General features: G+C 39.9%; 1 protein-coding gene across 4 annotated transcripts in view; it reads left to right on the plus strand.

The window, feature by feature from the left end:
• RTN4IP1 (reticulon 4 interacting protein 1) overlaps window positions 1-12,212 on the plus strand; it is a 48,800-nt gene that overhangs the window by 15,277 nt on the left and 21,311 nt on the right. For all 4 annotated transcript variants that reach the window (XM_032408143.1, XM_032408146.1, XM_032408145.1 and 1 more), the window contains exons 5-6: window positions 5,445-5,493; window positions 11,944-12,080. In XM_032408143.1, coding sequence (XP_032264034.1) covers window positions 5,445-5,493; window positions 11,944-12,080 — 186 coding nt within the window. The remainder of the gene's footprint in view (window positions 1-5,444; window positions 5,494-11,943; window positions 12,081-12,212) is intronic.

Raw genomic sequence — 12,212 nt, forward strand, 5'->3', positions numbered from 1 at the left:
TTTGATGAAGAGTGAAGAGTCTTCCAAAAAAAAAAAAAAAAAGTGATCAGAAGGTATGAGCTAAGCATAGTCAACTGGGAAATTTAGCAAGGCCTGTTCGTTCGGATTCCTGGCTGTACCCTTCTGTCTTGGAGATACGGATGTCCCTGTCCTCTAGGTATAGGAGCACACCTCTCACCTGAGGGTCTTATGACCTGCTTCAGGGAAGGTGGTCAGGGAGTCCTTCCTGTACATGCTGTTTAACGTCCTTTAGCTTAAAATATTCAGTATGCCAAGGTGCCATATTTTGGGGTGGTGTGTCCTGAACCCTGTCAGCTCCATGGTAAATCTGACTATGCTCCTTCTCTCTCTTATCCCTCCTGTTATTGCCATCATAAACATTCCTTCCTTCTGTCTTCTTTTCTTCTCTCTGTTCTACACCAGATTGAAGGAACTGGTGATTTGGTATGGTTCCCACTGCTTGTCCTGTTCAGGGAGATGTGTTCCCAGTACTCCTGGTTAAAATTCTGAATTTCGTTTCCCACAGCATCGTTGTTATACTGTGTATGAGGTTCTTGGTCCATTATGGGTTAACTAAATCTTAGTAAATGGCTACCCTGGGCAGTGAGCCAACATATATAAATAGCTTTGTTTTCATGGGAAAATGTGTTTAAAGTTCCAAACAACTAATTCACACATGAACTCTTCTGCAAATTGGGGAATGTCTACATGAATTACAGAGGCTTAGAAGGGGACACACAAATCCAGGCTATCTCGGCCGAGTGTAGTTGATTTGTTTTGTAGTTCTCTTCTACTTGTTCAGATTAAGTTTCTCACTCAACTTTAGGGAGTAAACTTAGCATATTATATTTTGCTATCTTTCACCCCCCCCTTTTTTTCCAAATTTAAAAGTAGTATGAGCAATTAAAAAATGAAATTATATATTTTCAGCATCATCCTTAGTTTTTAAAGACCATTTGTTTCTACTTATGGAAGAGTTAGCCATATTTAACTCATCTTTGTTTCTGAGCCATTAGGACTTTTTTTTTTTTTTTAAGATTTTTATTTATTTATTTGAGAGAGAGTGCACAAGTCAGGGGAGAGACAGAGGGAGAGGGAGAAGCAGACTCCCGGCTGAGCAGGGAGCAGACTCGGTTCAATCTCAGGACATGAGATCATGACCTGAGCTAAAGGCAGATGCTTAACCGACTGAGCCCCCCAGGCGCCCCTTCCATTAGGACTTTAAATAGAGGGTAATCTAATCTTGCAATGTGGCTTTTTTCCTCCCACAAGTACATGGTCTGGGGGGAATCATGAAGGTCATATACTTCTATGTTAGAAAGACCGGGAAGTATGTATAAGCTTAAATAAGATTGAAAATGCCAAGTTTTCTTTTATACTGACTCCTAGGGTGATCCTCATTTCATAGGAGATGAATATGAGGTCTGCAGATTCAGTTAGTGAGAGAGTTGGGACTAGAACCCAGGTCTCTAGATATCCAGCCCTGGCATTCTGCTTTCTGGGGCTAGGCCAGGATCTAGACATTTGAAAGCTTATTCCTCACTTCTGGATCTCAAGCTGTTTGGTAGTAGGTTTCATATGTATTTTTTTTTTTTTTTGCAAGGCAGTCAGGGTGTTGATGCCTTGCCTCTTACAGCTGGAATACTGACAGTGTGATTGTAGAGGGACTTAGGTGCCCAAATACTAAGTGAAAAATGACTCAGTCATGGAAGAGAAGCCACCACTGAGTTAGTACCTTAACGTATGTTTAGGCAGAATTGAGAGATTGGGCAGAAGTGACAGAGAAAATCAAATTGTAAGGCTTCAAAATGCATAAGCAGTGTAATAATTATTCACACTTTCTCCCATATTTTTTATATCTGCTACTGTCCAAACCCCACTGATTTCAAAAAGAGCTCCACATGTGAACTTAGGAAGTAAGGGCGGAACGTGATTAAAAAGCTTGGCAATTTTGAATTACAGTGATTTTTTTTTTTTTTTCCAAATAGAGTATTTCCTGGGCACTTGCTCTATACAATAAGCAATATTCTTCACTCTAGCAAATAGACTTCTGCTTCAATGAGGCCTGAATATACAGTGTGACCATTATAGCAAGCTGGGTAGAAAGCATTTCTGCTGTATAGCACTTCAGTGAAGGGCCACTGGGGGTAAGCAACAGCCGCTATTTTCCCTTTGTATTGGAAGGGCTTTGAAGAGTACAAGAATAGTTAGTTCAGCCACAGGACTTCAGACCATGGAGGACTAACCCACCTTTTGCTGGCTTGAAAATTCATTTTGCCTGCTGTCCTTTTTTGGGGACTTTCTTTGAAGACGAGTGCAGGCCCTGGTTGAATCTGCACAAAACATGGAGTTTGCAGGACCAGAGAAGGACGGGTCTCCAGGTCTTTACAAGCTGACTGACTGTATGTGGTACTTCAATGGGCCTGCTCCTTGCCCCTTTTGCACTTGGGGGCGCCATCAAGTGGCGCCATCAGGAACTGAAGCTACTGTTGTAGAACCATTCCTTCTGCCAAGCACTACTGTGAAACATTTTTGCTTTTTTATTTGGAGGAATAAGACTGCTTTGGATCAAGAGTTATGGGGAAGTGAGGAACTGACAACAATAAGGTTGGAGATGTATCTGGCAGTTGAATCCTTAAGCAGCCATTATATTTGGTATCCTCTTCATCCTGGCCTTCCCAGGGAGAGAAGGAGACATGAATTTCAAGTGTTTCTTCATTGGAGGAAATTTTAATGAGTCTTCCAAATAGCCGGCTGATTCCCTCACTTGAGCTAGTAGCAGTTGTTGTCTTGATTGCAGCATATGATGCTGATTCGGATGACTGTTAAGAAACATCAGCCATCTGCTACATCCAGGGTAGTGTGCCTAGTCCTGGGCCTAAGGTCTCTGCCCTCGAAGCCTTCCAGAATAGCTTGGGACGCAAGTGTACGCATGAGAGTTAACAACCTGGCAAATGCCAGACGTGTGGCATTGATACCCAGTTTGGCGTGCTCTTAGGGGTGTTGTGCAGGAAAGCTGGGACTTGGCTTCAAGGGCCAGAGACATCCAGCAGGCAGCGAAGGCATCTGAGAGTCTGAGGAATGGGCCAGTGTGCACAAGACTTGGGCATAAGAGTGAGGGGGCTAGGGTGACTGAGATGGAGAGGTCTTTTCAGAAAGTGGTGAGACATCAGAGTTGAGATAAAGATTAGATTGTGAAGGATTTAAGTGAGTGCTTGACTTGTTACATTTCTATAAATAGGAATGGGCCAGAATAAGAGTAGAATATTTCCTGGATGAATTAAATTTTTTTTTAAGATTTTGTTTATTTGAGGGAGGGGGGAGGAGGGAGGGAGGCAGAGAGAGAGAACATGAACAGGGGGAGGGGCAGAGGGAGCGGCAGAGGGAGCAGTAGACTCTCCACTCAGTGTGGAGCCCTATACAGGGCTCCATCCCAGGACGCTGAGATCATGACCTGAGCCGGAGGCAGATGCTTAACCGACTGAGCCACCCAGATGGGGGGTGAGGCAGTTTTAATGCTTTCTACCCTCTACCTCCCCACTTAAGAAGTACTCGAGCTATTAGTGTATGAATTGAAGGATTTTAGAGGAGTTCATCTTTATATTTTTTCCATTCTGTGCAATTTATAATTCTTCGAAAATTAAAAGTAATTTTTCTGGAAGGAACACAATTTACAAGGAGACTTGTTTTAATTACATTTAGTGGTATTAATTTCAAAGGGAATAGCTGGTTCAGAAATTTTAGTAGTAATTTTTAAGATCTAAAGGGTGAAGAACAGCCTTCTGTGTGATTTGGGTAGGAGAGAAGAACACAAAATGAAATGAGGGTTAGGATTGTAGACTGAATGCATGTCCCGAGGTTCTGTTTACTTGCTAGAGATAGGTGGCAAAATTCTCTGCACTTTCTAGCCACCAAATCAAAGAGGGACCCACATATTTGGCGAAACTGGAGCTGAGAGAGAGGAAGTCATTTTGGGTTGGGACTGAGCTGATGGGAATCCAGGACTGGCGTGTTAAGGGTGGTGGGAGAGGCATGGAATCCAAACCCCCAAAACAGTAAAACGATATAGGCTGTTAGAGGGTATCAGTGGCAATAAAATGGGACCGAAGGTAAGATGAAGAGTGCAGACAGAGTGAGGGGAGAGCCTTGAGGAGATGTGAGGAGCAGGGAATCCCTCTGAAAAGGCCCTGACGTGGAAGACTTGTCTCGTACGTTCCAGGAGCAGCAGGGGAGGCCGGTGTGGCTAGAGTAGAGTGACTGAGGTACAGAGCTGAGGAGATGGGGGCAGAGAGGGAGGGAAGGGGGGAAAGGGGGACCCACAGCCAGCAGCTATGAAGTTTACAGTAACAGATAAATAGAAGTTCAGCTACTCCCACCATGTGGTCTTTAGAAAAATGTTTTTCTGTGCATACTTAGAAAGCAAATGAAGAATTCTCTCAACAGTATCTCCTTAGCTAATGTGGTACCAAACATTAAACGCTTTTGATAATGTCCCTCATTCTGGGTGGGTAGCATAACACCAAAGTGCAGTTCAATACAAACGATTTTCTAGGGCCCTGAAACTGAACAGTTCAAATAGGCAATTCTCTGGTGCTCCAGCTTCATTGAAGAAGAAAATGTAAGAATACGTAAAGCAGTGATTCTTGACTAGTGATTCTCTTTCGGGTCACATAGTTTTTTGGGAAAATCAGTCTAGATCCCTCTCCTCCCCAGTGCAGGCCTGCAGAATCCCACCAAATTTTGCGTGTTACCAGAGTCAGTTCACAATTTCAGAGGGTTCACACCCCCATGCACCCAACCCCAGCTCATCCATAAACTCCAAGCTGAACACCCTTGGTCTAGAGGGACAAGAAGGCTACAGTAAGCAGACATAGTAAAAACCTGGAGCCCAAGGTTGTTTGTGCTGATAGGACAGATTCATCTGCTTTAACAGGAAGCCAAATTGAGGATAAGATTGATTTCCATTTATGAAAGTTGATGAGCTTGTCGGGACATGTCTGAACAAAAGACATTTATTCCACTTTGGCAGGAATGTGGTCGGGAATGTGATTTTTCTTAGAGAGCTACTGAATCTACTGTAACACACTAAAAAAGGATCCCAAAGCTCCCTCCTATAGAGAAAGCTATGGTAATTTTAGCCTGGAAAAATTGTAAGGCAGATGTTACCAAGAACCGTCTGCGTGACTTAAAAAAAAAAAAAAATATGTTGGTATTTTTGGTATTTGGTATTCTTGGTAAAGAGTTCATAGAATGTTTAAGCATTTATAGATTCTTGGTGAACCTAAGATGAAAATCCTTGTGTAATATAATCTTAGGAAGATGAATGATTATTTGCTTTTGGGATTATTTATCTTTGAGCCAGCTCATGTTGAAAACCTCTTATTTATGTATCCAGTTATGTTGACCTAATATTTTCATTAATTGTAGTTTCTTTTGCATTGCAGTGTTTTAATCCTGGGTGCTTCAGGTGGAGTTGGTACTTTTGCTATACAGGTAAGACAGTTTTTTTAAAGTCTTCTGACTAGAAAGAGTATGTCCATGAATTTATAAATTCACATATTAGAAATTATTTTTTCTTAAAAGCTGAGAGAAAGCTAGGTTCAGTAAATTCATTGTAATTTCAGCTTGCTCTTCTAAGAAGGAAACTTCCTAACATAGAAGGAAGCATTAAACTTTCCAGTGGTTTAATATATGAGTTAGTTTGTGGATATCCTCTATAGCAAATGTAGGAAAGCTTTTAGGGAGGAAGGCTGGGGACAGTGTGGGTAGATGGCAATTTGGTAGAAATGAATAAGCTGATTCTAAAATGTATATAGAAATGCAGTGGCCAAAATACGGTAAAGATGGCACTATTCCCCCAATGTGATCTACAGATTCAGTGCAATCCTATCAAAATGACAATTGCCTTTTTTGCATAAATGAACAAGCTGATCCTAAAATGCGTATGGAATTGCAGGAGACCCCCAGTTGACAGTCTTTAAAAAGAACAAAGTTGGAGGATGCATATTTCTCGATCTTAAAACATAATACAAAACTACAGTAATCAAAACATTGTGATACTGGCATACAGATAAACATATAGATCAATGAAATAGAATTGAGCATCCAGAAATAAAACCATACATCTATGGCCAGTTGATTTTTTTTTGACTAGGATGGCAAGACCATTAAATACGGAAAAGAGTAGTCTTTTTAATTTAATTAATGGTGCTGAAACAACTAGATATCCATATCTAGTTGGACATTGGACCCCTACCTCACATTATATGTGAAAACTAAACCTGGGTCAAAGACCTAAATATAAGAGCTAAAACTATCAAACTTCTAGAAGAAAACATGGGTAAATCTTCATGACCTTGGATTTGGCAACAGATTTTTAGGTATGACATCAAAAGCACAAGCAACAGAAGTAAAAAAAAAAAAGATAAATTGGACTTCATCAAAATTAAAAGCTTTTGTGCATCATCAAAAGACACCATCAAGGAAGGAAAAAGATGACACACAGGGAGCAAATCTTTGCAAATCATTTCTCTAATAAGGGTATAACATCCAGAATATGTAAGAATTCTTACAACTCAACAAAAGACAACCCCATTAAAAATTTAGCAAAGGACTTGAATAGACTTTTTTTCAGAGAAAATGTACAAATGGCCAATAAGCCCACAGAAAGATATTCAGCATCATTAGTCATTAGAGAAATGCAAATCGAAACCTTAGTGAGATGTCAATTCACACCTACTAGGATGGCTATTAAAAAAAAGCAAAAAGAAAGAAAATGGAAAATAACAATGTTGACCAGGATGTAGAGAAACTGAAACCCTTGTCCACACGAGTGGGAATGTAAAATGCTGCAGCTGCTGTGGAAAACAGTCTGGCAGTTCCTGAAAATGCTAAACATAGGATTACCATATGACTGGGCAATTCCGTTCATTCGTAGGTATATACCTGAGAGAATGAAAACATGTTCAGACAAAAACTGGTACACATGGGCGCCTGGGTGGCTCAGTTGGTTAAGCAAGCGACTGCCTTCAGCTCAGGTCATGCTCCTGGAGTCCCGGGATCGAGTCCCGCATTGGGCTCCCTGCTCTGCAGGGAGTCTGCTCCTCCCTCTGACCCTCCCCCCTCTCATGTGCTCTCTCTCTCAAATAAATAAATAAAATCTTTAAAAAAAAAACAAAAAAACCTGGTACACAGATGTTCATAGCAGTATCCATATTCCTGGTAGCCAAAGAGTGCAAGCAACCCTAATGTCTGTCAACTGATGAATGAACAAAATGTGGTTTATGCATTAGTGAAATCTTATTCAGCCATGAAAAAGAATGAAGTTCTGGTGCGTGATACAACATTGAGAAACCTTCAAAACATTATGCTAAGCGAAAGAATCCAGACACAAAGGTCACATCTTGAACGATTCCATTTATATCCTGTCCGGAAGAAGCAAATCCATAGAGTTGGAAAGCAGATTGGTGATTGCCAGGAGCTGGGGGAGAAAGAAAGGGGAATGACTGCTTAATGGGCATGGGGTTTATTTTTGAGGTGAGGAAAATGTTCTAGAATTAGACGGTGGTGGTGGTTGCACAACATTGTGATGTACATAATGAATTGTACACTTTAAAATTGATGAAATGTTGAATTTTAAGTTTTTATATGAATTTTACCTCAAACAAGAAAACAAAACAGTGCCCTTAGCGTCCAGAAACGGGATGGCACTAGTGGTGGTTCCCATTATGGTTGAATGTTTTTTAACTGACTTCTGGGGGAGGGGGCTTGATTAAGCCTCCTCAATATGCAGGGAGAGGCCCTTTCTGCAATATGGGCCTAGTGAGCAGACTCAGAGGCTCTGCCGCATCACTTTCCAGGAGGGAGACTTTGGGTGCTATGATCTCCCATCCAGACCCCATCTTGGATCCTTTGAGGACCCAGATAGTGCTGGAGTTTTCCATCTACCTGCTAACTAAATTAGGGGAAAGGGGAGAGGACTCCTAGGGGATGCACACACACCTTGATGTCTTTTCAGTTCATCATTTGATACTGCTATGGTCTAAATGTTTGTATCCCTCCTAAATTCCTGTGTTGAAGTCCTAATGCCCAATGTGGTGATATTAGGGAGGAGGGCCTTTGGGAGATGATTAGCTCATGAGGGCTCTGCCCTCATGAATGATATTAATGCCCTTATAAAAGAGGTCCAACAGAGCTCCATAGCCTTTCCACCATATTGAGGACACAGCACTGGCTACGAATCAGGAAGAGGGCTGTCAACAGAATGTGACCATGCTGATGCCTTGATCTCAGATTTCCAGCCTCTAGAACTGTGAGAAACAGATTTCTGTTTATAAGCTACCCAGTCTGGTATTTTGTTAGCGCGGCCCAGACTAAGACACCCAGGGCCTAGTCCAGATACTGAGCAAATGTAGGTTAGTGAATGACTAAGTGGAAAAGAAAAGAAGGAGGGAGGGTGGGAGGAAAAGAAAAATACCATATCCTGTTGGTTAGAGTGTAAATTGGTACAAGCACTTAGAGAAATCATTTGGTACCATCTACTAAATCTGAATATGAATTGCCCTGTGGCAACCCAACAGTTCCACTTTTATGAATATACCCTATAATTATTTGCACAGTTAACATGCATGTTTGCCAAAAGATATGTACCAGATTAGAGATACCATCTACCAGTGGAAACAACTCAAATGTTCGTCAGCAATGAAATGGACAAGTAAATTGTGGTATATTCTTATGCTGTAATATTATATAGTCATGAAAACAAACTAGTTGCACACAATAAGGTACATGAATGTCATGGGCAGAATGTTAGTGAAAGAAGTCAGACTGTATGATTCCATTTAATGACATTCAAGAACAGGTGAAACTAAAGAATAGTGTTTAAGGATGCCTACCTAGAGAGTAAACCTTTTATTTATTTTATTTTATTTTTTCAAAGGAGTGGGGGTGGTGGCAAAAAGGGTCATGTAATAGTCCGGATGGTGGTGTTACTTCTAAAGGAGTGAGGGAGCTTTGATTGGGAAGGGGAAAGTAAGGATGCCCAGGAATATGGCGCATGTTGTAGTTTTTAATCTAGAGTGATGCTTATAATACTGTTTGCTTTGTAATACGTTTATATTCCATGCACTTATCTGTGGGTTATACTTTAACAAAAACATTTTAATAAAATAAAAATAGTAATAGAAAAGTATCAAGGTTAGATCTCATACAAAGTTATTATGAGAATAAAGAGTAGAATAACATATCTACAGACGATAACACATCAGAAAAACATGCCCACTAAGACAGATCAAATGTAACTTACAATTTCTAATTTTTTTTAACCCAGTATGGGTTTTGAACTCACAACCCTGAGACTAAGAGTCACATGCTTTACTGACTGTGCCAGCCAGGCATCCCCAAATGTACCTACAATTTCAAAGTAAGTTTAAAAAAGTAAAAGTATACAAGACATGAAAAACAAAACAAAATAAAACTGAATTGGGAATACTCAAAAATATGTTAAAGTAAACAAAAAAATTATTTATCAATGAAGACTAAACTAGAAGGAATTCAATAGCAAATAAACAGAACACATAATGCTGCCCTAGACAGTAGTAGAATGTATAAATAGGAAAAATTTTAAATTACAAAAGAAACCAAGAAAAACAGATTCAAGAGGAAATGCCAAATATTGAAGTCAGGAAAGAAGATTGATATATAGGTAGTAAGAGGCTCTGAAGAGGAAAACCAAAACAAGGGAACAGAACAAATACTAAAATCTGTAATTCAAGAAAATTCCCTATTTTCTTGAAATTATAAGATTTGAAACTACATATTAGATGACCACAGTGCTTATCTAAGAACATGGACCTAGATTGAGCAATATCAAGGAAAACCCTAGTTAGTAAAATTACCGGCTTTCAAAGAAAAAGAAAAAGGGGCTCCTGGGTGGCTCAGTCGGTTGAGTGATCTCAGCTCAGGTTTTGATCTCAGGGTCGTGAGATGGAGCCCCATGTTGGGCTCCACACTGGGCATGGAGCCTACTTGAAAAAAAGAAAAAAAATCCTTGGGACACTTAAAAAAAAATTGTGTGACTTAGAAGTAAAATTAGATTAACATCAGACTTTTTGACAGCAGTGCTTTAAGGCCAGGGGGGAAAATGGAGTAACATATTTAAGACACTCCAGCAAGAATATACTAAGACTATACTAATTTTATATACAGCAAAACTGGCCTTCATGTATAAGGTCACGTATGAACTGTTAATAACTTGTAAGAACTCGGGGAATATGTTCTTATCCTTTCCTGAGAAATGTACTAGAGTATGAGCTTCTGACAACCAAAATGACTGAGAGACATCACATTAAGGGCTGGTGGTAAATGTTAAGTGTCAATTTATCTGTAGAACTAAAACCAAGGGCTTAGAAAGAGAGTACATTGTGTAACAGCCATATCCTCTGACAAGGTAAATACAGCACAACTATTTATTAAAAGCGGGGGAAAACTGGGAGAGCATAGTTAAAATTCTAATGCTTTCATTAATCAGCTCTGTAGTATTAATACTAATAGTGTTAGTATTATTCAGAGGCTATTCTGTGTATTATATACAATAAAACAGATGGATATTTGTAGCATATTTTAATTCTGTCACCCCCTGTGTCTGACAGCCAGGATTTTAGGTGTGGAAGGAAGGAGATACAGAGATAGCAGGAAAGAAGTTAAGTAAAAGCTTCGTAGTCTTAAATTCGAATTGGAAGTATCAATATGAACTCAAGAGATACTTTGTGTATGTAAAGCTATCTCTTGATAGATAATTGCTCACTAAAAGAATGTGGGACTTCTTGGAGAAATGGCAGATTCTAGATCTAGGGCACAAAATGTACAAGAATGAGCCTAGAACATATTAAGTAGCAAGAAAACCTCAAAGACTACTTGAGTCGTATCAAGGAGACTTAGGAGCCAACTTGAAGAAACTCTCAAAGCTGTGACAATTTGAGCTTCAATAATAGTAATACAATGGATTAAAAACCTTCAAGTACATTTAAATCCATGAGTTCCTATATATTTTTTTAAAAAATGGTCACTTTTGGGGACGCCTGGGTGGCTCAGTCAGTTAAGCATCTGCCTTTGGCTCAGGTCATGATCCCAGTATCCTGGGATCGAGTCCTGCATTGGGCTCTTTGCTCAGCGTGGAGTCCGTTTCTCCCGATGTCCCTCCCCCTACTCATGAATGTGCTCTCTCTCTCTCTCTCTCTCTCTCTGTCTGTCTCTCTCTCTGACAAGTAAAAACCTAAAAAAAGTCACTTTTGGAAAATGATAGGGAACCAATTTATTTTATAAACTGGTAAAGGGGAAACAGTTATTCGTCTTGCCTTTCCTATATGAATTGTGCACCTGAATAAGCAAAATAATATATGAGGAAAAGTGTTTCTTTATAAGTATTTCAACTACAAATGAAAAAAAGAATTAGAATATCACTGTTTTGCAACCGCCATTAAAACAGCTGCTAAGATCTTAAGAACAATGACCAGACAACATGTGCCTCCTGCGATTTTGCTACACACTATCCATAGTCTGGTAAGGAGATTGAAACAGAAATCACTGGACAAAGAAGCCTGTAGAATTGCCCCCTGAGTGTGCAGTCAGAAATCCCAGACTCTGGGAGACTGTGCTGGTCACAAGGCCCGGATTCTTCCACAAATAAATTATAAGAAAGTGAAGGGCTAGAAGAGGAGCCTATCGTGTAAAGAGAGACTTAAAAGACCTCCTATTTTTATTCTTGGTGAATCAAAGTTTAATCATTTTTACTAGGTCTCTGACAGGTGGCTTCCTGCAGTTCTTGTTAAGACGAAGCACTTGGAGTTCTCTCGAGAGGAGTCTGAAAAATGTACACATGGGTGCCAACTATTTTTAAAACACGCAGTGGGTTTTTCTACTTTCCCCCTCTTTTTTTTTGGACAGGTAATGAAAGCATGGGGTGCTAATGTGACAGCAGTTTGCTCTCAGGATGCCAGTGAACTTGTAAGGAAGCTTGGGGCAGATGATGTAATTGATTACAAATCTGGAAATGTGGAAGAGCAGTTGAAATCTTTAAAACCGTATGTATTAGGACATTGTTCACGTTGGGAGGTGGGAACAAGGACAATTGATCGTGCAGGTCTGAATGGTTTGGTGACTTTGTAATCACGTTGGAATCTTAAAAAAGACTATAAAAATACCCCATAAAGAGT

Source organism: Phoca vitulina, unplaced genomic scaffold (genome assembly GCF_004348235.1).
Source record: "Phoca vitulina isolate PV1807 unplaced genomic scaffold, GSC_HSeal_1.0 scaffold9, whole genome shotgun sequence".
Taxonomy (NCBI): Eukaryota; Metazoa; Chordata; class Mammalia; order Carnivora; family Phocidae; genus Phoca; species Phoca vitulina.